Source organism: Gymnoscopelus braueri, assembly GCF_963280865.1.
Source record: "Gymnoscopelus braueri genome assembly, chromosome: 6".
In the NCBI taxonomy this organism is placed as follows: Eukaryota; Metazoa; Chordata; class Actinopteri; order Myctophiformes; family Myctophidae; genus Gymnoscopelus; species Gymnoscopelus braueri.
The window spans coordinates 36,095,012-36,121,167 of NC_137607.1; the positions used below are offsets into that span (position 1 = coordinate 36,095,012).

The following is a 26,156-nucleotide window of genomic DNA, read 5'->3' on the forward strand; positions in this document are numbered from 1 at the left end:
CTGGCGCTTTTAAAGAATAATGTGGCTGTCAGGAAGCCTTGCATCTCCCCAGGCCCGCAGAGGGAAGGAGGGAGGGCTGCTGCGGAGGTTCACTTGTATACCACTCTCGGCACTGGCAGTCTGGGCCTCTGCAGCCTTCCTGGATGGAGCCTTTGGTCCCGTCTGTCTCCCTTTGTCACCACGGAGTGGAGCGGAGCACAAGACAATGCTCTCTCTCTCTCTCTCTCTCTCTCTCTGGGAGGGATGTAAGTCCACCACCCACGCCCTTGTGTCTGTCTGAGACAAACTATGAGCATGAGCGAGCGCACTGTGTCACTGTGTCATGTTAACATTAAGGAAGTGACAATGTCCTCTATTGCGTGAGTATATGACATAATACACAAGTTTGTTTAAAGACCAACAGAATGTTAATCTTACCACATAAAGATGTATTATTATTTAAAAAAAAATAAGATTGAGCCTATAGGTGCCTGGACCACTACGCCAGCAGTCCAGGCCATTAAGATGGATTATTTATCCTCAGATCGGGTTCAAATAAAGTTGCGTTTCCATTGCATGGTCCCGGCTCTACTCGGCTGAACTCTACTCGACTCGCTTCCCCCACTGGCACTACTGATTTCTACCCCTACCCTAATATGAGCATTCACCTAGGGTCCCTTTGTCATTCAAGTGGGCCAATCAGAGAACAATGCCAGGTGAACGCTTTCTAAAACATCAGCATGGGAAAACATTGGCACCGGGGGGTCCCTGAGGGCCAGGGGACATGTGTTTCTGGTCATCGTGCAAGCAGTTGAGGAGACGTTTGATTGGCTGTGTGAGGAGGCAGACTGGGACATGTCTGGGCTTGTTGAGGCAGAACTTTGTGTATAAGTAGTCTCTCCTCTCTCTCTCTCTCTCCCTCTTCCTCTGTACTCCTTCCAGTCAGAAGCTTTGAACGTGCGTCTGTGAGGAGCCGCTCCTTCAGGAGGCTGAACCGGGCCTTCAGTGTCCTGCGGAGGACCAAGAGCGGGACGGCGGTGAGCAACGAATCTACAGAGGAGAGAGACAATGCCAGGAACGCCAGCGTACCGCCGGAAGGTTGGTATCACCACATCTGCTGTAGGCACATCAGTGCTTTCTCTCCCCAGGGTGTAGGCAGCCTCTAAGGACGAGTGCTGCTGTTGTTGTTGTTGTTGTTGTTGTTGTCTCGGGCTGGAGCAGAGTGTGTGTATGTGTGTGTGTGTGTGTGTGTGTGTGTGTGTGTGTGTGTGTGTGTGTGTGTGTGTGTGTGTGTGTGAAATGTGCGCACATGAAACGCGGACGACGCTTTTGGCGGTACGGCCTGTTACCTGACTCGTGTGATGTCACTGCAGCTGTGTTTGCACTTTCTGATTCCCTGCAGAGACTGAGAGTGATAAAGGAATAAATGAGTTTCTGTGTGTGTGTGTGTGTGTGTGTGTGTGTGTGTGTGTGTGTGTGTGTGTGTGTGTGTGTGTGTGTGTGTGTGTGTGTGTGTGTGTGTGTGTGTGTGTGTGCGTGCGTGCGTGCGTGCGTGCGTGTGTGTGTGTACAGTATGTGGGAGAGAGAGCACACCAAACATTCATGCAAATGAATGTTTGGTTGTGCATATGTGCGCAGGTATGCACAACTAGCACGTCTTAGCACGTGTGTGTGTACATGCACATGCATATGTGTGTGTGTGTGTGTGTGTGTGTGTGTGTGTGTGTGTGTGTGTGTGTGTGTGTGTGTGTGTGTGTGTGTGTGTGTGTGTGTGTGTCTGTGTCTGTGTCTGTGTCTGTGTCTGTGTCTGTGTGTGTGTGTGTGTGTGTGTGTGTGTGTGTGTGTGTGTGTGACTGTGAGTGTGTGTGTGGGATGCAGATGACAGGGCTGGGAGGCCACAGTAGAGTAGCATATGTTCCTTTAATAATTGAGCTGCAGATTGCATAACCGCGCGGGTCCCCTCACCAGAGCAGGGAGATCAGATGGGTGCGCTGTTGCCCTGAGGCCATCCGGACCCCTCCCCTATCATTCCTCTCATTCCTCTTTGCTGCTATCATCATCCCTCTCTTTATTTTCTAGCTTCTTCTTGCCTTTTGTCCTCCTCCTCCCTCATCCAGGGTGGAAGGGGTTGTTGCGTGTGACAAGGTGACAGAGGGGTCCCCAGGGGTCCTGCACCGCCGAAGTGCCTTGATGGAGCGGTCCGAGGTAGAGGGTACATGTGGCTGTGTTGACACGCAGGTTGCATCCACGCAACGCGAGGGCGTACTTTGTGGCTGATCCGACCTTGACGGGGGAAGATGGACTCGTTCTTCGGCTTAAGGCTGATTCTCCGGGGCTTTTCATGCTCCGGGGTTTCGGCGCCCCACCCTCCACGGTCGAGCGTCGAGGGTGGTGCGCCGAAACCCCAGAGCGTGAAAAGCCCTTCTGGAGCCCTCTGGGAGCATGGAGTTGGTGGACTGAAACCCCTGGAGCAGAATCCGCCTTTAAGCCGAAGAACGGCCACGGCCCCAGAGGAGAGGAGAGGAGGAGGAGGAGGAGGAGGAAGGAACTGTGGGGATTGCATAAGAACGAGCGGTGACGAACGATCAGGGCGCAATGTGCTATTCTCTGAGGCCATCTGCGAGGAGGAGGAGGATTGGATAAAATATTCATGATGGCAGCCCTCCGGAGAGATAAAGATAGAAGGAGAGGGCCGAGAGAGGCTGGATGGATCCGTAGAGAGGAGCTGAAGGATGACGAAAAAAGACATGCATTCTGAGAAACAGAGGAAGGGAACAAGACAAACGCTGTGGTTGGAGAAGAGGATGAGAGAGAAAGGATGAAGGGGGGGGTGGGGTGCGGAGGTAAAGAAAGGATGATTAAAGAAGGGCTTCTGCAGGGTATTTCTCTGTTAACGCAACCCTCCTCCCTCTGAGCCATCGGCTGCGATGAGGAGAAAATATTGACTTTAGGAGAGAGAGGAACTGAAAGAGAGAGAGAGAGAGAGACAGCAGACAGACAGAGAGACAGACAGAGAGACAGAGAGGCAGACAGACAGACATGAGAGAGGCACAGACAGACAGACAGACAGACAGACAGACAGACAGACAGACAGACGATTTGAGCTTGTAGATCTGCTATTTTCACAATTTTCTAAAAAAAATAATCCTCCATTGATTCTTACAGCAGCGGGTTGCAGAATAAAGCTATAGACCACAATAAGAAAGGTGACATCCCTGTTTGTCAATAAAAACAGCATACAAAACATTTTATGATTAGAATCCCCCCCGCAAGTATAGCTAATATTCATACAAGGAATTAAGCTACTCTAGGTCATTTGGTGCCGTGACAACCCATCAAAACAACATTTCACAATTAACACAAGGATAGCAACAAGGAACACACTGTTTAAGGTGTGTATCTAAAGTACATGAAACCAGTCAGGATTGATAAGGCTAGTGATAAAGTTTGTTCCTGCAGGAGTGGAAATTGATGATTTGTAAGATTGTGTTCGCTGGTGTTACGGCTAAGCTCTCTGTGTGTGTGTGTGTGTGTGTGTGTGTGTGTGTGTGTGTGTGTGTGTGTGTGTGTGTGTGTGTGTGTGTGTGTGTGTGTGTGTGTGTGTGTGTGTGTGTGTGTGTGTGTGTGTGTGTGTGTGTGTGTGTGTGTGTGTGTGTGTGTGTGTGTGTGTGTGTGTGTGTGTACGTGTGCGGGTATGAATGCAGGTACTGTAGGCCTACTGCATGTTCTTGTTCTTCCAACCCAAGTAACCGTGGAAACGTTGGACTTTTTGCAGCTTTTCCCAGGCATACTCAGTACAGATGTACAGTACAGTATACGTGACTAATGATACAAACATGAAGCAGGACTATCAGCCAAGTGAATAAGGCCCCCCCCCCGACCCCGTCCGTCGCATTGGAGACGCTTGTTTTAGTAACCTGGGGGGAGCAGAAACAGCTGGTTCCACTACAGAGCTAAACTACTGCCTCAGCCCCCCCCCCCCGCCCCCCCCAAAGTATCTCGCCTTTTGTTTTACTTGGCTTTCGCTTGGTATGGTTTTCCCCTCTAGTCGTGTTTTAGAATGGTGGTTTTCAAAGTGGGGGCCTGCAAGAGGTGCCAGGTGGGCCAAATGGAAAGGAGAGGATAATGAAAAATAAATAAATGATAATAATAATGATAGCCTATAACGAAATTCAATCCATAGGTTTATTGTCAGTGTTTTTTTGGGGGTCCTTGTTATGGAAAGATGTCGGAACCCTTGCGTAACACTCTCCATGTTGTTGTCCCTCAGTGCTGGCCCTGCCACAGCTGCACCACCTCATCCCTGACGGTGAGGTCACCAGTATCAAGATCACGCGGGCCGATCCCGCCGAACCCCTGGCCATCAGCATCGTCGGGGGCAACGAGACCCCCCTGGTTCGCATCCTTATCCAGGACATCTACAGAGAGGGTGTCATCGCCCGCGATGGACGCCTGCTGCCCGGAGACATGATCCTTAAGGTGGGAGGATGTTGTTTGTTTGGCTGAGAATGTATAGTTTGTGTACAAAACCACATGAACCCCACCGTCCCTATTCTGAGGGTGAACCTTCTACGAAAATAGCCTATCTATAAGCTCAGAATGCGTGTGGTGGACATGTTGAATAAAGCACGTACAGTCTATCTATGCATCTCCTTTGATCAAATGGAAATAGCAGTCTTTAGTAACACTATACTTACGTTACAAGAACAGTGTTGGTACTGTACAAGAGATTCGCTGAATAAATGTTCTTATTTGCATACAGTAGATTATCATCTATGACACACTCTTCACGAGTTTCACTGGTGACTGTTTCATGCAGTGTTTGTGTTTTGGCTGGCAGTGGTTCTGTTTCATGACGTCATGCATGTAGCAGCATGAGCTGTGATTGGTCTACCTTTGAGGGGGCAAACCCTTTCCCTTCAGCCATAAAACATGTGTTGTTTAATATGCAATCGATAATGATGGTCTGACTCTGCACTAAAACAACATTTATTAATTGAGCCGAGAAGCGATCGTGGAAGTATTGTAATTAGGCTATCTGCCCGTGTATTTACACACTAGTACAGTCACTCTGTCCATAATAACTCAATGCACTGTACTCTGTACTGAGTTATTATGTATTCTATATGTATACTGTATTACAAATGTATGGTCAAGGTCAAGAAGATACATTATTTATGAACACATTGATTATTTCATTAATAATAATAATATCTCACATTTATATAGCGCTTTTCTAGGTCGCTTAATTATTTATGCACAACTTCTTAATTATGCATCGTAGAATCATGAGACTGGTTGCATTTGAAAGTGTGTCTCAAACCATTTCAGATCTAGCAACATTAGATACTGTAATGAGATAATAATATACTTATTTAAAGGTAGGGTAAGTGATTTACTTTGGTTAAAATAAGTGTTAAATAGTATTGCTATAGAGTAAAAGGAGTCTCCCATGTCTCTCCAGCTCTTTATTACAGTTTTTCACAATTGTTAACACACAAAAAGCGAAAATTCGGCACAATTTTCACAACCTTAACTTCATGTACTAATCGCTCGACCCAATTTGGCACTACTTCACACTCCCTTATCTGCATTAGACTCTGACTTTCCTTCTTTACACTCATCACTATCATTACGTTATCACCTTGTTGTCCAAACACTACACACAATGTTCAGTTGTTGCACACTCTTCTCACGTAAAATCTCAAAGCAACAATCTACAACACACCTTGTTGTCCAAACACTACACACAATGTTCAGTTGTTGCACACACTTCTCACGCAAAATCTCAAAGCATCAATCTATAACACCTAAATAGTCAAATCTCTAAACGTTCAGGTCTGGTGAGCAATTTGCACCACCAGGCTGCTCCAGTGCGTGAGTGGTTCCAGGACCACCCAAATTTTTTCGTTCTCTACCTTCGACCTTATTCTCCTTTCCTGAATCCCATTGAAGAGTTATTTTGAGCTTGGAGGTGGAAGGTAAATGAACGGAACCCACAGAGCCGGGTCCCACTGCTCCAGGTCATGTAGGAGGCTTGTGGCGACGTCACTGTTAGGGTGTGAATCTTCTGCTATCTCACGATTCGATTCAATTCCGATTCTTGGGGTAACGATTCTGATTATTTTCCGATTTTATCAAAACAAACGATTCTCGATTAGTAAAATATTTATTTTTCCAATTCAAAATCGAAAAATGTCATTATACAAAAATCGTAAAAATCGATTGCAGCCCTAGTCACTGTTGAGGTCTGTCAGGGCTTCATGCGCCACTCGAGGCGTTTCTTTCAACGCTGCTTGGACAGGGAGAACATTGCCTATGATGTGGATGAAGCCCTCTGGCCAGACATGACCCGGAGGCATGATGCCTAAATCATGTAGAGAAATAAAACATTTTTGGCTGCATATTTGTTTTGTTTTATGTTTGAAAAAAGTAGGCCTACACTGAGTCATTTTACAAAAGGAGAAATGGCTCATTCTCCAGAGTCATTGTCATTCATATGGTGTGTTCCATTTATATGATTGTGTTTTCAATTTTGCCCTGCTTTGTGTTGTAAATGTTTGGTAGTGTGCAGCACATGCTTATTGTGTGTACTGTAATGAATGGTATGTGTGTGTCATTTGAAAATATGGCTGTGTGTACCAAATGAAAACACGAGTTCCATTTTGTGAACAGTTAAAAGATTTGATGGCAAAGAGTCATCTTGCAAAGGCAGTGTGGGGTTTAGCATTTTGTGTGTGAGGTTTTCAGTTTTGTGTGTGCAGTTTTGAGAAAGCCGTTATTGTTTTGAGAAACGTGTGTTAACAATTGTGAAAAACTGTAAACAGAAAATTCATTGTCAGTGCTCTCTCTTGATTGGCTTACATTTTGTCACCTACCTGAAAATGTACTATATTATGTTTACTAAAGAGCTGGAGAGACCCCTGTGACCGAACAAACGCTCTGCAGCAATGATTACTATCAGAATATAGTACTTTAACCTTTTTAACCCCAAAAAAAGAAAATACCAAAAAATATCACTTACCCTACCTTTAATAATACAATAATAATAATAAACAATAATAATTTAGTACAGGCAAATATGCATATTGACAATCACACCAATCTCTATGCAGCGTTGACAGCATCACAACAAGCCGTGGTGAATGACCATGTCGTATTGTGTGTCACAGGTGAATGGCATTGACATCAGCAACGTGCCCCACTGTTTCGCCCTGGCCACCCTCAAGCAGCCCTGCCAGTTGCTGCGTCTCACCGTGCTCCGGGAGCAGCGTCACCGCTACCGCTCGCACCCCCACGGGCACGGCCACGCCCACGACGCCGCCGGGGGCTACCCGAGCCACGGCATGATGGGCCATCAGCCGCAGAGAGACGACAGCGTGCACGTGGTGTTGAACAAGAGCGCCCCGGACGAGCAGTTGGGCATCAAGCTGGTCCGACGGCCCGAGGAGCATGGCGTTTACATCTTCCACCTGCTGGAGGGGGGCCTGGCGGCGCGCGACGGCCAGCTGTGCGTCGGGGACCGCGTGCTGGCCATCAACGGCCACGACCTGCGCTACGGAGCCCCGGAGCACGCCGCTCTGCTTATTCAGGTGAGGCACGGCTCTGCAGGGGCCTGGGGACAGTAGGGTTGAAGGGTTAAAGGTGAGGTAGAACATGTTTGTTTGGGATCGCTATAGAATAAATAGATCAGCGCCGAACATCTGTGTTTTGTCGGGGTCAGAAGGGAGACAAAAGATTTTAGGGATTTTTCAAACATTTCACAATTTTCGAAAATAGGTAAAATAGTTTATATATAAGCTTTTTATCATACTGCAAAGTATATAGGCCTTAAGTGGTTAAATATGCCCCTACACACACACACACACACACACACACACACACACACACACACACACACACACACACACACACACACTTTTACAGTACTTCATGGGGTGCAACCTCATGGCAGACATAGTTGCACATGTTTATATTTATAGAATAATAACATGAGCAGTAATACTGTAGCGTGGGGGGATGTGATGTCATTGCTACAGTGTGTACAGCCCTGAGTCCTCTGGGTTATTGCAGTTAATGGTGCTTAATGGTGCTCTGCTGGCCAGTGTGTCTGCACTCGCCGCGGTTAATTGGGTTGAATTGCGGTGCGACTGCACTCCAGTGCGGCGGGCAGGCAGGCCATGCTGCTGGCTGTGCTTCCTGATTGGCGCTTGGTGGGTGGCTGGTGGCGTGTTCTGTGGCTAATGGTGGTTAACCACATGAACCCTAGCGTCCCTATTCTGGGCATGTCATAATAGGCAACACGATTACAATATGTAAGTGCTGTGCTTACGAGGACAGGCTCTAATAGGAGAACTTTCGCTGAAAATAGCTGATCTACAAGCTTGTAGCCCTCTTAATTTTCGGCAAAGAGATTTGGTGTAGAGGGAAAAAGCAGGGGGCCAACTACTGTAAAAAGCCCTGGCGGACCCTGGTCAATGAAGTATATAGGGTTTAAGTGTTTTAATGGCGGTGTGTGTCTGCGGGTTTGACTGAAGCGTGGCGCTCTGGGCTCCTGGTGGTTCCTGTCTGAGGCGATTGGCTGGCACTGGTCGCGTCTCTGAGGAGCCAAGATGGCCTCTCACAGTGGGCACTTTCTGTCAGAGATTAAGAACTGGCGGGAAAACGATTAAATTAGCCCAATTAAGGCGATAACGAGCTGGACTGGGTAATTTAGGAGGCAGCTCCGCACCGGAGAAAGAGCAGGGGCAATCTCAAAGCATCACCGAGGGGATTGAGAGGAAGCGTGCGTGTGCGTGTGCGTGTGCGTGTGCGCGCGCAAAATGGACTAAAAGTCCAGTCAAATGGAATTGCAGGAGTTTGGGTCACAGAGGGAGGAGAAATCGTTTTAGACTATGGTTATTCTGGGCTATCTAATGGGCAGTAGTAGTAATGAGAGAGATAAACAGAGGAATGTAACACACAGCCTGTGGTGGCAGACTTATGAACACTACAGTACACACGTTACACACACTTGAGGGTCCCAGTATGACTCCAACACAAGTGAGAGTTTCACACTCCAGGGCAGATGGCTCTTGACATCATGCATGCCTCTCCTTCCAGCACATGAGTCATTCTGTCTACAGGAGGTGGCGGGGGGGAGGCGATGACTCGTATCTCGTGTCACATTTGGGTGGCACAGTAGGTCAGTGGTTAGCACTGCTGCCTCACAGCAAAAAGGACCAAGCAAACTACATGTTTTCATCCATGTTTCCCCCTACATCACAAAACATGCTCTTGCACTGGCCTAAAGCCAACGCATTGTGAGCTTGTATAGATCGTCTGTTTTCCGGTGAGCGATACCCACGCACAGTTAACCCATTTAGACCTGAGACCGATTTTAAATCACCTTCTAAATCTAAAAGTTTTCAGAAAATATGTTTTTTTATATACCCAAAATTACAAACAATGCCTGTTGCTATATACATAGCAACATATAAAATGACACAGATGCTTTCCCGGCTTTAATGGGTCAAGTATATACATACAATCTTAGAGCTAGTCTGGAGAATGGCTGCCCCAGGCCATCCTGGTAAACAAAGATTTTGTTCTAGTAAAATGAAATAAAAAGGACCCGCAAAAAATGAGTTTTGTAAGGTTTCGGTTGATCCTGAGGTATTTTGGAATAGTATTAATACATTGTTTTGATTCCGGATTTCAAAGGCCAATGTAAAAACTGTTTACGTCGTCTCTGTGTATTGTTTAGGCGAGTGAGGAGCGTGTCCACTTCATCGTGGCTCGTCAGATCTGTCTGCCCACGCCAGACATCCTGCAAGAGGGTCCGTGGAACATGGACGGCCCCCCACCCTACTCCCCGGTGGACATGGAGTTAACGCTGCTGGTGGGTATTACATACTGTACAGACAAACTCATGCACATGCACATGCACATGCACATGCACATGCACATGCACATGCACATGCACATGCACATGCACATGCACATGCACATGCACATGCACATGCACATGCACATGCACATGCACATGCACATGCAAAAAAAAATTCATGACCTGAAAACATGGCCCGCCCCAGTGCTCAATTAGTTTTTTGAGCCCCCCCCCTCCACCCTTCTACACCATAGCATCCGCTGGTAAATAACGATCCATCCCTTATGAAAAACAACAACATTTTTTCAATGTCTCACATTTGACTATACTTGTGGGGATGTGTGCCCCTCATAAGAACAGTAATACACACACACACACGCGCATGAGACAGATACTACACACATTGGCAATTTATTTGTTTTCCGTGGATCGCTATTGGCCTGGGTCTATAGCAGCCGCCGATCTCTCTTGAGTCTATTATCCCTGAAGAAAACATGGATCCCCCCCCACCACACACACACACACACACACACACACACACACACACACACACACACACACACACACACACACACACACACACACACACACACAAACACTCCACCGCCACCAACCCTCGCCCCTCAAAGGATTTTCTCCAGCTTATTACCAGAGCAGACAATTTGCCTTGTTCCATTAATGCCGTTGTACTTCACAGAGAGCTTCACACACCCCTCTAGTGTGCACTCCCCACCCCACTCTTTTGATTTGGAGTGCTAATTGTCATTACCTATTTTGTTGTCATTTGCACACGTCTAAATCCAAAGCCAGCTTCAAAGAAGCCAAAGACAATACAAGCGAGACACCAAGAGCCTATTACAAACTCCATCTGCACAATGGAAATCCACCGTAGCCTCCCGGTTGTGAAGGCCGTGTACTGTACAGTACAATCCTGGGCTCAGTGCAACCTTCACATTGTGCTTTATTATATTTACTCATTATGTTGTGGCTACCTTCTGCTTTTGTTGCATTCTCCTGGAAGGACGCCAAGTCAGGGAAAGAGGGGCTGTCTCGAGTTGTACATTCTGCTCTGGAAGGGAAAATAAAACGAGGCTTTAGCTTATTATTGACATAAAACTGTACTGTGTGTGTGTGTGTGTGTGTGTGTGTGTGTGTGTGTGTGTGTATGTCTCTCTCTCTGTCTCCGTTTCTCTCTCTCTCTCTCTCTCTCTCTCTCTCTCTCTCTCTCTCTCTCTCACTCTCTCTCTCACTCTCTCTCTCTCACTCTGTCTCTCTGTGTGTCTCTGTTACACACATGCGCGCAAGCGCAAGCACACACACACACACACACACACACACACACACACACACACACACACACACACACACACACACACACACACACACACACACACACACACACAGCCCAGTGCTGCAGTGCTTTGCGCATACAGGCAGGCAGTCAGCTGTGTGGAGCGGGGCTCAGAGACAGCTATAGTTAGTACGATCATGTCCTGCAGGTCACCTCCCTGGCGGCCAGCGTAGAAAACATGTGAATGCAGCACATTAGAATAGCAGCACAGACCGTGTCCCATCAACCCCAATGTGTCAGTGTGGTACTCACACCTCTCTCTATCTCCCTCTCTCTCTCTGCCCCTCTCTCTCTCTCCCCCCTCCTCTCCCTCCCCCTCTCATTCTCTCTCTGTCTCTCGAGTCTCTCTGTCTCTCTTAGTGACTCATCAACACATCCTCCACAGATATAATCTCACTCACTCCATCATTCATTACATTTTCAGCCCAGATAAAGCGTGATTCATACTTTGTCATGTGACGGTCTCGTGCAGCAACAATAGACAATCTTTAAGCTCACAACTACAAGCTCTACAAGCTCACAGCACATAGCGATGAGCTTGTATATTTTCAGAATATGAAGCAAAAAAACCTCTCCCTTCCAGATCGAACATGAATGTAAGATGTAAATCTGCACAATGTCTTGCTACGCTATATTCACACACACACACACACACTCACACACACACACACACACACACACACACACACACACACACACACACACACACGCGCACACACACACACACACACACACACACACACACACACACACACACACACACACACACACACACACACACACACACACACACACACACACACACACACACACACACACACACACAACACACACACACACACACACACACACACACACACACACACACACACACACACACACACACACACACACACACACACGCACACACACACAGAGCTAATTTCTCCTTCTATCTCCCCGTGTCACACAGGACTCCTGCCAGAAGCCAGCGTGCTACGAGAAGACGGTGAACCTCACCAAGGAGCCGTATGACTCTCTGGGCATGACGGTGGCCGGAGGCATGTCCAGCCGGGGGTGGGACCTGCCCGTGTACGTCACCAACGTTGACCCTGACGGTGTAGTGGGCCAGGAGGGCTCCATCCGCAAAGGTACCATCAGTAACTCTGTACCACCTGAAAATCTCTTATCTCTATTCTGTCTCTATTCTCGTCAAGTATCGACTCACTTGGGGCCACAAAAAGCGTCCTTTTTTCGGGGGAGCACTGAGACCGCAGAGCGTTTGACGCAGATGACATGGCATTTGAACCTATGAACTGTTTTCTACTTGAGTCGCCCAGAGCAGCGCTCCGCAAAACAGAACTGGAGCGGTGGGAATGATGCGCTCCTAGTGCGTCTTCACCAAAGAAATGCTCGGCAGCTCAAAAAACTCTTTCTGTGTCCCTTTACTGTGCTGTCGGCAACGGCAGTTTCATTTGGTGAACATGTCCAAATGATGAATCTGTCTTTGTGTAAAACAGACGGTGTGATTCAGATGAACATTTAACCCATTAAAACCAGGAAAGCATCTGTGTCATTTTAGATTTTAACCACTTTAACCATTATTTTATACTTTGGTTATTCAAAAATAGCAGATACACAAGCTCGTGAGCTATAGATCTGCTATTTTTTGATAATGTTTTAATGCAAATATTTTTTTAACTCAAATCATTGCTTCACCACTGATAGGCTATTGACCAATTATTTGTTTACTAACATTGAGACTGGACGCACAGGTGATTGTTTCACGCAATCAATTCCCAACCTGTTGTTTCGGGGTGCGCTGGTTTCAGCGCACCCCAACCCCCTCTTGTGTGTTGGCTAGTGAGGCGCGTCCTAGGGAGACCTGACAGAATGGGTTTCATTGCGCGCATACCGGTTGCACGCATACTGGTTCTTATCAGTGTGACGTTGTCTGTTAAGGGGTCTATACTAGCAACATAAGTTTTTCAGAAAACTGTTATGATTTGGAAGACATTAATGGAATCGGCCTCAGGTGTTAATGGGTTAAGACTCCTGGTGTCATTATGGAGGTTGTTCATCCTGCAGCGATGTGGGGGCGTGGTGGGTTGGCGTGCTACGGTTCAACGGCGGGCAAACCGACTCCCACAAGCATACATTAACATTGCAGTGCTCTGAGACTGATTAAGCGCCCTGCGGAGGAGGAGAAGGAGAAGTCGGGCGGCAATTTGTTGTTTTGCTATATAAGAACTCAGTCATCTCTGAAATGGGACCAAGTACAGCGAACCACGCTCTTAAATTGACTGGATGCAATAGGGGCAGCGCTGATATTGTTACTGCTATGCATGGAGGTGTGTGTGTGTGTGTGTGTGTGTGTGTGTGTGTGTGTGTGTGTGTGTGTGTGTGTGTGTGTGTGTGTGAGTGTGAGTGTGAGTGTGTGTGTGTGTGTGTGTACTATATTTGTTAGGGCCAAATGTCCTCACAAGCATAGATGGGTGAAAATACATCAAAAAGTATTTTCATACAAATTACAAATACTGGGTTAAAAAATGTATCACAGTACAAATACAAAATACTGGTCTGAGAAATGTATTTGAGATACAAATACATATTTTGCTGTTTGCTAGTTTTCATTGAGGCATTTGAACTATTGAAACTATTGTTTATTGTCTCCGCCAGGCCGAAAGGCATGGCGAGAAGGCATGGCGAGACAGTATGTTTTGCCCCCTGTCCGTCCTTCCGTCCTTCCGTCCGTCCTTGTGTCCGTGTGTCCGTGTGTCCGTGTGTCCGTGTGCCCGTGTGTGTGTCCGTGTGTGTGTCCGTCTGTGAACAGCTAATCTCCGGCACCGTTGGCCCACTCGCTCCGAAACTGTGCACACACACTCCCTGGATGCCAATTCAGAACCTCTACCCCAAATCTTTCACATAGCCCTGTTATAGCGCTACCAGGAGGCCGAATTTGTGCAAAACCCATTTACTCCTACAGATTTTATCCAAACGTCATGCAAATCGGTACACAGTATCTCTATAGTCATGTGATCAACATCTGTCCCATTTTCCATATTCCATCCTCATTGGCTAAGGTTGGCTTCCAAAGTTTGCAGGATTGGTCCGTTTTGAAAATGCCTCAAATCATGAACACAGCTTGCGATTTCCGTAAAATTTCACACGCACATTCCCACTAGGCCGAGTAAGAAATGGCACCTTTTGCACATTGGCTTGTTATAGCGCCACCAGCAGGTCTAATTTAGCAAAACACATTTTTGGAACAAAAGCCTCAAATCATGAATGCAGTCTGATTGCCGTGAAAGGCCTAAGAAGAAATGACACCCTTTTCACATTGGCCTATCATAGCGCCACCAGGAGGCCACAATAACGTACCTGACCTGGCGGAGACCTGTGCTCCGAGGAGCACTTTTTCTATTTTTTTAAATTTGTAATCACTCCAGTTTGATTACATAGTTGTTTTAGTTTGAGATGTTTTTGAGTCTAGAACCTTTGGTTTATAAACAAACCCCTGACCTCATTGCTTGTGCCACGCTGGCATGGAAGATACAAGTGAGAACTACTTAACCATGTAGAATTTAGATGGACAGTGGAAATGTGAAAATGTGCCTAATGGTGGTCTTGAACCCCAGACCTTGTACATACAAACCACTGACACAGCTCTCATGCCACAGATACATGGAAGACCTTAGTGATAACTAAATAGTTAATTTTAGTGAACACGCATTGAAACCAAGAACCTTCTGCTTACAAATCACAGACATATTCTGTGTGCTATAGAGACTTAGATAATACTGGTGACAAGGAAATACTTAAGCGCATAGGATTACATAACTTAAATAATAACTCAATAACCAATAGCTTAAAACATGTTGTGTGCTTGTAGACTTGCACTTTTTTTTTACAAAAATGTCATTCATGAAATTGTCGTTCTTAAATGTTGTATTATCATATTATACATATTAAGTATAGTAATACAAACGTGTGTGTGTGTGTGTGTGTGTGTGTGAGATGTTTTGAATGTTTGAGGGAGCTCTCAGCTCCACACATCAAAGGGCAGCGGTGCAGTCTAAATACTGCCCCACCTGCTGGTCCAGGGTTTCTACCCCAGACCGGAGCAATGCCCTCCGACTGACTCTGGTTAGGAAAGCAAAGACAACGTTATGGCATCACACCGCAACAGCATAGCATGAGCTCATCGCAGTGTGTTTGTGCTGTGCATGGTTGGAGGGGTGTGTCAGTGTATTCTTATGGGATATAGCAACAGCTGTCTCTCTGTAGTTCTCTGTGTGTGGTGAGGATGAGTTTGTATAAGGTCGCTGTCGGGCAGAAACCTCCATATATCAAATTTGTTGATGTTTTAGTTTTTGCTTTAAATTATTGCCTACTTTGTCGTATGACAGTGTTGAGCAAAAGTAGTGAAAATAGCCACAAGCTCCAGAAATAAGAGTTACTTTGGGTAAATAGGAAAAATAGGAAAATATCCAAAACAACTAAACTATCCCTGAACCAGTGAAACTATGTTTTTCACATTGAGATGATCAACAATTTTCTATGAATAAATAAATGAGGCCCCAGATGTCTGTCTACCAGTAGCTACAATAATCTGTCATAACCCTGCTGTGTGTTTGCGCCACCTTGATCAGAGTAGGCCTTCTAATGTGCAGGTGGCCCTTTTGTGCCCACTCCTCTTGTGACTGTCACCAGAGCGGTTGTTGAATATTCAACAGGCAACGGTGACAAGACCTTTTATCCTGTGAAGTTCTTGCACAAAGGCGTTGCCTGGGCAACGCTACACTGAGCCAAGGTGTGACGGGCTGTCCTCTGTCCCCTGTCTCCCCACCCCCTACCCCACCCCCTACCCCACCCCACCCCCGGCCCCTGCAGGTGACATCCTTCTAAACGTCAACGGGGTTGACCTGACCGGGGTGACGCGGAGCGAGGCGGTGGCCAACCTGAAGAACACCTCGTCCCCCGTGGTGCTCAAGGTCCTGGAGATGCGGCCGCCAGACGAGTGCCAGCCCGAGTGCGCCCTGCCCCCCTGCCTCGCCCCCTCGCCCACCGACAGCGCCAAGAGCCCGTCACCCAACGACGACTACTCCCCGCTGTGGGTGTCATGGCTGCAAGTTCCCAGGTGAGGCCCTAACATGGCCACTGTGACAGATGTTTTACTTTTCCTACACAAATAAAATAAAACAGAAAATATAATACGCACAAACCAATCCATTTTCTTTTCATGGCGCAGTGCCTAAGGGGCGAGCCGTTTAGATTCTAAACCATTTAGATTCTTTTTTTGCATTGGGACGTACGGACAAACGCTCTTCTAAACGACTCCCCTTACAAAAAAAGAAAATTGTGTTCCCCTTTAGTTGTTGGGGTATTTGTACATGTATCTGAAACTCATACTCTGCATTTGCCCATCCTATCTATTAGGATGCCATTAATACAGTGCCCGGAGTGCAGTTAGGGCTCAAGTGGCTTTCTCAGGGACACTACGGCACAGACTGGGCACTGGGCAAGCAGGGGGTTGAACTGGGGACCCTCCGATTCCAGACGGCCTCCCTACCCACTTAGTTTTTACTCTCTCTCTCTGCAACGTCGTTCTCGTCTCTTTAAGTCCGGTATAATTTCCTAACCCTTTCCTAGTTTATGACCCCTGCCAGCCAGCACCAGCTGAAACCCTGACAGGGCCAGCTGGCCACAGCGGTAGAGACAGAATACTAATTATCTGCTGAAAAGCAAAGTTTCAACTCCCAGTATTCAGCACTATTGCATAGATAGAGGTGCAAAGAGTGAATTGCCTTCGGCCGTCTCTCCCTGTTTCGCGTTTTTTTCTCGGTGAGAGCTTGTCAGCCTGAAATACTGACTGTTCCACATAGCCAGTATCCTCCTCCCCTCATTCCCACCCCCTCCTGCTCTTTTAAGCAGCTTAGACTAGGAGTGTGCCAACTTTAAAGGGATTAAAACACTGCACAACTTCCCATTTACCATCTCTATTGCACCTATTATCTCTCTCTCTCTCCTTCCTCCCCTCTTGATCTTGTATGGTGGTGTTTAGTTGGCCTGACACCATCCAGGGTTATTATAGTAAACTAAAACAAAAAAGGGAGACATTGTTAACCGAAACTAAAATAAAGACTACATTTAAAAAAAGGAAAACTAGATAAAAACAAATTCTTACAATGGAAAACTAACTAAAATGAACTAACACAAAATAGAATGTATGTGCAGCCTACTGTATAAGGACAAGCCCAAAATAGGGACACCATGCAGGGTTAATGTACTTTGTAGGAAGGTTGAGGTTCAGAACTTCTCCGTCTGTATTCAGCTCACCCTGTGCAGTTGGAGGTCAGGTAGCAACGGAAAGGCTCCGCTCCCCCGCCTTTTGCCTGCTATACACAGCTTCTGCTCATGACGGGCATTAAAAAAGGCAAAAGGCGAAATTTCCGCTGGCAAAATCGATTAGGAGCGAAAAGCGAGTAGCGAGTCACTGACAGGGTTTCAGCGCAGACCGGCAACACGTCTAACAGGATTGGAAAAAGATTTTCCACTTTCACTTTCATTTTCACTTACCCCTTGGGTTCTGTGTGCCAGACTAATGGACCCCTCCATTCTCATTGCTAGGTTTCTAAAAGCTGAGCGTGACCTGGGGGAAAACGTCACATCCCTCTCGGTTCTCGCTAAAGAGCAGCGTCAGGGGGACTGGAGTCAGCAGTCTAGCTAGCGGTCTCTAGTACTACGGCTGCAAGATTACAACTAAAATTATCAACCTGATTATGTTGCTGAATATTGTGCTTATCAGTGTCACATCTTTTGTCAAATGGTATGTAATGGTCTCTGTGATGTTATCGTTCCTCTGTGAGCCTGATGGATGGGGGGCATGGGCTTTTACAACGTTCTGGTTTTTAATTCTTGTGTAAGGGTGATGAGACAAGAGTAAGCTGCAACAGCTGACCAAATAAAATGTTCAGATTAAGTGTAATTAACCTAAAGTCAGTTTTTGCTTTCGCTTTCACAGTTTGCTTTCAATTCACTGTGCTATCTAGTCCAGCCCTATCTAGTACTATACTGTATTGTATGTGAGCACTGCAGTATCAGGCGGACACATTATTTTGAAGCTGTGGCTGAGAGATGCAATGTTTTGTTCACCTTCCCTTCTGGCCCTCACAGGCACCTGTACTGTTGTAAATACTGTACTCTTCTGGCCCTCACAGGCACCTGTACTGTTGTAAATACTGTACATCTCTTCTGGCCCTAACAGGCACCTGTACTGTTTTAACACATCTCTTCTGGCCCTCACAGGCACCTGTACTGTTTTAACACATCTCTTCTGGTCCTCACAGGCACCTGTACTGTTGTAAATACATTGTGTTGCGGCGAAGCACCTCGGGCAGCCTGGGCTTCAGCATCGTGGGCGGTCAGGAGGAGGTCAACTGCAATCAGTCGTTCTTCATCCGCTCCATCGTGGAGGGGACGCCAGCCTACAATGATGGCAGGATACGGTACGCGCCTCTTCATTGCACGCCAACGACAGCAATTTGCCTGTGCAGTGTGCACATACCTACTGTGCAAATAACATTTCTGTGCACATAAAGGACTTTCTCGCAACTTCTTTTGTCATACGCCCAATTTAAAGGGCCACGCAGTGTGTGGAAAATTGGATTAGCTATCTCAAGCAAGTTTCAAGTTTCTGTTTGCCAAGTTGATTTCATACTGAAACTAGAAAAAGTGCTCCTCGGAGCACAGGTCTCCGCCAGGTCAGGTAGGTTATTGTGGGCCAGCAATGGTCGGAATTTAGTCATTATAGAGGTGAGTGGAATCTGTAGATGTTGAGGGATTAATGTTGATGACGTTATTGCACAGACACAATATGTTGATTTGTGGGATGTGCGTGCAAAGTTTCATGGCAATCGCACATGGCGTTCATGATTTCAGGCATTTTGTTCAAAACAAACCACTCCTGCAAACTTTGGAAGCCAATCTTAGCCAATCAGGATGGAATATGAAAAAAGTGACAGATCAGTCTTGATCACATGACTATAGAGATACTGTGTTACTGATTTGCGTGATGTTTGGACAAAATCTGAAAAAAAATGTATTTCGCAAAAATCTGCCTCCTGGTGCCGCTATAACAGGCCGATGGCATTATCTGGCATCCAGGGAGTGTTTGTGCTCAGTTTCACATCGAACGGGCCAACAGTGGCGTAGATTAGCTGTTCACAGACGGACGGACACACACGCACACACAGACGGACGGACGGACGGACGGACGGACGGACAGACAGGGGGCAAAACGTAGTCTCGGCCACGCCTTCAGCCTGGCGGAGACAATGAACTGAAACCATTGGCTTCCTCAAAATTCCACCAAACCATTCTATGCTTTGGAAAATAGTCCCAGTAATGTCAAATATACCATGAGTCATTCATTAGTCAAAGAGTTAAATATGCCATACCGCTGGTTTGGTCCTTGTGGGGTAGCCTATGTTTTACAGTATATCAAAAATAAGCCTTTGTCAGTGGGTAACCTTATTTGAATGTCAGAATTCTACCTTCCCATTTATGATACCTTCTATACTTATCTAGTTATAAGTTGTTACAAGCTCACAAAGTGGGAGATCGGGGATCTGCATATAAGGGCAAAAAGTGGACACAGAACCAAAGTATCCAGGATATATGTAGATGTTTTAAATAATGCAGGTGTGGGGACATTTTACTGGAGGTGAATGTAAATGTTCTTGTGTGGTGTTTTTGTGCTGGTGCTGGGGCATTTTACTGGAGGTGAATGTAAATGTTCTGTGTGTTATTGTTGTTGTGCAGGTGTGGGGACATCTTGCTGGAGGTGAATGGGAACAGCACATGGGGAATGACCCACACGGCACTGGTGCGCCTGCTTAAAGAGCTGCGAGGGCGCATTACCCTGACCATCGTGTCGTGGCCGGGCAGCCTGCTGTAGCCACGCTCCACACTTCAACAGCACTGCACCGATTGTGGAAGTGGAAGGGCACGACCGAAGCTTTGGACTGGCCGACCGCGCCCAGCCGGCTGCATGGGGGAGGAGGGGCTTATGGAAAATAAATCTGACTCCCGATTGGACAGCCGACAGACTTTGCCGCGGGAGTTTCAGACAGGACCTCAGTTCAACCGCAACTGGTTGAACTTCCCCCACCCCCCAAGGAACGCTGGACGAAACCTGGACACCACCTGGACCTGAGTCCCCCCCCCTGGGATGTGTTGGCAGCTTTCCTGATTGGAAGAGAGGGCTGTTAATCTGACACAGCATCCAATGAGAGTAAGGGGGGCGGGAAGGACTACACAGGGACTAGACTAATGAGTTGCCAATTCCAGTAGTTATACGTTAGGGTATGCATTATGTTGGACTCACATTTCTTTATTCTAAATGTTGGGTGTCTAAAAAAAAGAAAAAAAAGAAAATACTGATCCAAGCACTTGTTGATATGTTTTGTTTATTTGTTTGACTGTTTAATGGCCTTTGAAATCCAGGCCGTGTTCTGTTTGTACCGACAGTGGTTGTCATCTTTTCATGCATTCGGGATGCAAGGTCACATCGCTGAGTAGTCGTCTGTTGTTGACTTGTTTTTCAGAAGCTGTTGCTAAATTTATCAAACCACTGGCAAAATAAAGTAAAAAAGAAAAAAAAAAGAAAAAAGGGGTTAATGTGTTAAAAAATATATAATAATATTTAAGGTGACATCGTGGAGGCCTTAACTAATTTTCCTACTTTTGAGAAGAAAAAAGTTAAAAAAAAACTACCTGACTTGGTTTCTGTGTGTGTTTCAGTGGATGCGTCTGGGGGCAACGTCCCCCGATTTTACTGCGGTTCTGTCTCTCACGCTTGGGCCTGTGTAGTATATCTGATGGTACATTTGGTTAAATAATCAATAAAGTCATTCGAAAAGTACTCTGGCTTTGTGTGTGTGTGTGTGTGTGTGTGTGTGTGTGTGTGTGTGTGTGTGTGTGTGTGTGTGTGTGTGTGTGTGTGTGTGTGTGTGTGTGTGTGTGTGTGTGTGTGTGTGTGTGTGTGTGTGTGTGTGTGCTTGTATTACTATGCTTGTCAGGGCCAAATGTTACCACATGTATAGTAGAAGTTGAGAAATACAAATTATGCAGATACTTTTCCTGGTCCTCAAAAGAGAAATGCTGGTTAAAAAATATTAACAATGAAATTCATAAAATTGTAGTTCTGAAATGTTGATTGTCCTCAAGTATAGTTTTCAAGTGAACAAAAAGGACACCTTTAAAAGGTGACATAATATATACACATTGTATACACAACATATACAAAGAAATCTGTCTAATAAAATCTCAAACTGAAAAGGATTTCATAAATATTCATGAGGAGCCAGTCCCTTTTTGGTTTCTGACGCACGTCCCAAAATGCCACCGGGTGACACCTTGACCTGTGGTTGCGTAGCGATGGGGTACGGTTGAGTCACTAGTTGGCTTCTGATTGGTTCTCCTGGTCTGCGGAGAGCTCCTTGTCCTCTCTGCTCCTCTTGGCTTTCTTGTGTCTCCGGTGGCTGTCCTCCTCTTCACTGTCAGGTTTCCTCTTTCTGCTGTTTCTGGGACATGGAGGCAGTGGTGGAAAAAGTACAAAAATGTTTTTACTTTGGTAAAAGTATCAATACTGCGACAACCCTCTCCTACATGCTACTGGGGCTGATTGGTGGGGTGGAGCTGGATCGTCAGGGAGATTGGACCGCACCTGAGTCTGGTGTGTCTCAGGCCTAATGTCTACCTGCCTCCATAGACCATATTCACACGGCGGCCATGTTGCTATTAAGTCAATGAAGTGCCACCCCGGTTTCCACGGCAACGGGGTGGCACTTTCAATGTTAAATTCCAATATGGCCGGCGTGTGAATATGGTCTATTCATGCCTTCTCCTCTCTCCCCCAAGTTCGTTTTTGATAACCTGCCTTGGTTTACACCTTGCAACATTCACACTGCACATACACTCGCACCCATGCACTCAGACCTGCATTAAACGTGGAACTTAGTGGAACTTGTGTTCCACGGCCTGCAGCCTGCAGGGGCCCTGTGTGAATTACGTATTTAAAAAAAATGAATATTGTCATTTTTAAATGTTCTTATATTATCTTATTATAATATTATATACGGCGCAACCCGCAGTATGGGTTGGCACCCCAGCCTGTGTCTTCCGTGAGGAAGAAGCCCAACAAACCCACGGTGAGGCCTTTAGGAGGGCCATTCAAGCAAACCGCAAGGAAGGAAATGAAGGGAAATGTTTGGATCGGGATGGTGCAGAGGACCTGGTACAGCGCTCAGGTCCTGGGCCTGGTGAGACGAAGGAGGAGCCCGGCCAGGAGGCCGCCCACAGAGCCTAGTCCCTCCACGTGCCAGGGCCTCCCCCGAGTTCCGACAGAGTAGTTCTGGAGAAGCGGACTGATTGGCCCTGTCTTTCCCTATTCACCTGTTTCCTAGGCTGTGGGTTTTCCACTTCCTGTCGATTTGATCCAATGAAATCCAATGAAACTGGTCAGATGACCAATGATATCCAATGAAATCGACAGGAAGTGGAAAACACACAGCCTAGGAAACAGGTGAATAGGACTGACCGTGGGTAGCTACCTGGGAAGTAAGTTGGGGCTTGATCAACCCCGGCTGGGTAACCTGGGCGAGGGTAGTATGTTGCGAGACCCGAAACACCCTATGACCCCAGGCTACAACACTGATGATACGTCCCAGGTGCATCCATGTGATGTATTCTTTATATATATTCTTATTATTATTATTTATAAAAACAGATGCAAGCCTCTTGCATACCGTCGCTGGTACTGGTGTGTCACTTCTACTTCCTGTAAGTAGACAAAAAAATAAAACTACTGTCGACTAATCATTACAAGTGGCTCTTATTTTGAAATCCTCCGTTTTTAAAGGAAGTTTGTTTCTGTTAACCAGTATGACTGACTCTGCTATCATGGTCTGTGACAGCAACACAAATAAACAAGAACCATGTGGATTAAATGCAAGATTTGGGCCAACATTCATATGAAAACCTGCTCCTGTGACTTAAACATTGTACAAACTTTGGAAGTGCTGTGCGTTAAACTCTTTGAACCTCCGCAGCATGGTGAGTTAATCTTACAATGAAGGTGTGTGTGTGTGTGTGTGTGTGTGTGTGTGTGTGTGTGTGTGTGTGTGTGTGTGTGTGTGTGTGTGTGTGTGTGTGTGTGTGTGTGTGTGTGTGTGTGTGTGTGTGTGTTTGAAGTAGGCTTAGGCTGTATCTCACGTGCTGTGCTTGAATAATGTAGCTCGCAGTTGTTAATGTCATCTCTGTCTGTCTGTCTGTCTGTCTTAGTGCTACCATAATGTACACTGTGAAAATCTAAATGACATATTCTTAATACATTTGTACTGTGCAAATAGCTGAATAGGATGGGGGAGCAGGTCTACGCTACTGTATTTTAACATCAGTCATAATGGTGTAATGATAAACACTGTAGTTATAGCATAGACTGAAGTTGGAAAGGCTGTGCTCAGTGCCTTTGTCAGCGCCGATCGTGCTGGCGGTGGCACGTGCACCGAACGCACTTGCACGTTCATTCGCTGCGCGAACGCACCCAATATTGTCCGATTAATGTTGAGGGGGGGCCTTTGATTTGGTGTAGTTCCACAGCCCTGAGGGGCCTTAATCCGGGCCTGCATGCACTGCCTACACACTGATTGTCATTCATATTTACTGATGTTATGTTTGTAGTTATTTGTTTAGTTGATCTTTAAATAAAGACAAGTTATATACTTTTAACTGTGCCTGTTTCCCTTTTGTTGCAACCCTGAGTCAGGTTGTAACAAATGGGGGCTTGTCTAATTTGGTATGACAAGATGGATCCCTAGAAGACTTAAACTGGTTGTTATAGTCCAGCAGCCCTGAGGTGGGGTGTGAAATTTGGAATATTGTTGGGCGGTGAAACCGCCCCTATAAGTGAGATTTGGAAAAATGTACATTTTCCTGCGCTGTGATCCGGGCCCAGGAAATTTGTAGAATGATCCTGCGCTGTGATTGGCCAATCACAGTCTATTCAGGACTGTGATTGGCCAGTGTCACATGACACATGTGCATAGCCCCATATAAGCAACCATAACTTGAAAAAAACAAATTTTTGGTTTTTTTCAAGTTATGGTTTCGTCCATCATAAAGAGTGTTTCAATAAATGTATTTATCTTTTGTACATGATTGGTTGACTCCATTCAGTATTGTGATTAGCTAGCAAGACACCGCCCACTTCACACAGGGTGTGATTTTTTTTTTTATTAGCCTAAAATATTGTCTATATACTGTACATACATTCATGAAACCACCTGCTGAATGGCTGTCAGCATTAAGCAATTTTTTTTTATAGGGGGTATAGTCCAGGCAACATTACATTTTTAGTACCAGATAGTTTAGCAAACTAGCATTTCACATCAAAGTAATTGTAACCGATTTTTTTCCTTCACCATACATCCTTTCTATGAGGTCTCCAGAACAACATACTAAAAGTCCTAAGAAATCCTAGTTGCTGAAATATGTTTAATTGGCATCAATCGAAGATGTCCACCAATTATTGTCAAACAGCCATATACATTTATGGTGAGTATAATTTTCATTCCTGAGATTTCAGTTGACTTCCAAATATTTTTGTTTTGCATGTGCATCTGGGTAAAAAAAAAACTCAATGCTGACAGCCGGTCAGCAGGTGGTTTCATGAATGCATGTATATAGACAATATTTTAGGCCAATAAAAAAAAACGATATACCAAATTTCATACTTGAGTCAAAAAAGGCCCTTTGGCTGCCTGCCGGACTATTATCACTTTGGTCATCTTCATTTCATGGAATTTGGTTCCTTCAGGGGTAGTGTTCTCCAGTGGTGAGTACTAGTGCTGCTACCTGTTAAGTGCTAAAATGATGGGAGATGCAGGTGCAGAATATAGTTAAAACATTGTCTGGTTTGGCCATTGGCTGATTTTGTTCTGCTATTTTTTCCCCCTAGTTTGGTGAGGAGAGAGGAGCTTAGTGATATAGATGGTACTTGTCTCCCTGGTGGTACAAGGAAGTCTGGAGCTATTCCCCTGATAGGTTGAAGAAATGTGTCCTCGATAGGGGGACTCATTTGTTTATTTTGGTAAACTGTTATTTTTGTGTGTCTTCCTTGCGGCCCTGGGGGCACATCCATGGCTTTGAGAGGGTCGCCATTTCATGGTTGCCCAATCTACCCATCGGGCTTATGTGTGTAAATACCTCCCGCCAGTAGGACACATGAACACTAGGGTGAGTTAGCCTGGCGGGGGAAAGCTCTGTCTCTGTCATTGAGCCTGTATCCTTGTATGCATAGGGGAGCAAGGGTGGTGCTCCTAGTAACCTTTGCCGTGGTTGCTACAGTACCTGTAGCAGTATGGGGGATGGTTTGCTTATGGTGAATTAAGAAGCTGAACTTCCCTTTGTTTTATCTGTATTGGTTTACAAGTAAAAGTCCGGAATAAAAAATGTACTTAAAGTACAAAAGTATTGGTATCAAAAACTAAAGGTACAAAGTACTCATAATGCATGCATGTCCCATTTCACAAGTTTTCAAATGCATAAATTGTAAACAAATATTTTGAAAATACATTTGAAAAGAAATCTACAAGCTCACAATGCATCGCATTACGACGCATTGTGAGCTTGTAGATGGCTATTTTCAAATGGCCGAACTTCAACCGTATATACCATTTGGCGAACTGTATATAGGGTTGAAGTGGGTAATGTATGATTTGTAATAATAATAATCAAAATCGACAAAGTAACGAGTAACTTTCAAATAATTGTAGTGGATAAAAGTACTAATATTTGTCTCTGAGATGTAGTGGAGTACTGAAAACTGGAAATACCAAAAAATTGTACTTAAGTACAGTAATTGAGTAAATGTACTACACCACTGGGACATGGGACATGGAGGACACACCATCACAC

At 45.7% G+C, this 26,156-nt stretch overlaps 2 protein-coding genes across 3 annotated transcripts in view; one reads left to right on the forward strand and one right to left on the reverse strand.

Annotated features, from left to right (window-relative positions):
- Positions 1-21,100, forward strand: part of lnx1 (ligand of numb-protein X 1) — a 66,218-nt gene extending 45,118 nt beyond the window's left edge. For both annotated transcript variants that reach the window (XM_080431995.1, XM_080431996.1), the window contains exons 4-11: positions 922-1,077; positions 4,250-4,458; positions 7,152-7,571; positions 9,725-9,859; positions 12,151-12,328; positions 16,071-16,317; positions 18,527-18,685; positions 20,001-21,100. In XM_080431995.1, the coding sequence (XP_080288121.1) occupies positions 922-1,077; positions 4,250-4,458; positions 7,152-7,571; positions 9,725-9,859; positions 12,151-12,328; positions 16,071-16,317; positions 18,527-18,685; positions 20,001-20,136 (1,640 nt within the window). In that variant the 3' untranslated portion in view covers positions 20,137-21,100. The remainder of the gene's footprint in view (positions 1-921; positions 1,078-4,249; positions 4,459-7,151; positions 7,572-9,724; positions 9,860-12,150; positions 12,329-16,070; positions 16,318-18,526; positions 18,686-20,000) is intronic.
- A 317-nt stretch (positions 21,101-21,417) lies between these two features.
- fip1l1a (FIP1 like 1a) overlaps positions 21,418-26,156 on the reverse strand; it is a gene marked incomplete at its 5' end in the record, with an annotated part of 35,889 nt that continues 31,150 nt past the window's right edge. The window contains one exon of the mRNA XM_080430550.1: positions 21,418-21,763. Within this exon, the coding sequence (XP_080286676.1) occupies positions 21,637-21,763 (127 nt within the window). The 3' untranslated portion in view covers positions 21,418-21,636. The remainder of the gene's footprint in view (positions 21,764-26,156) is intronic.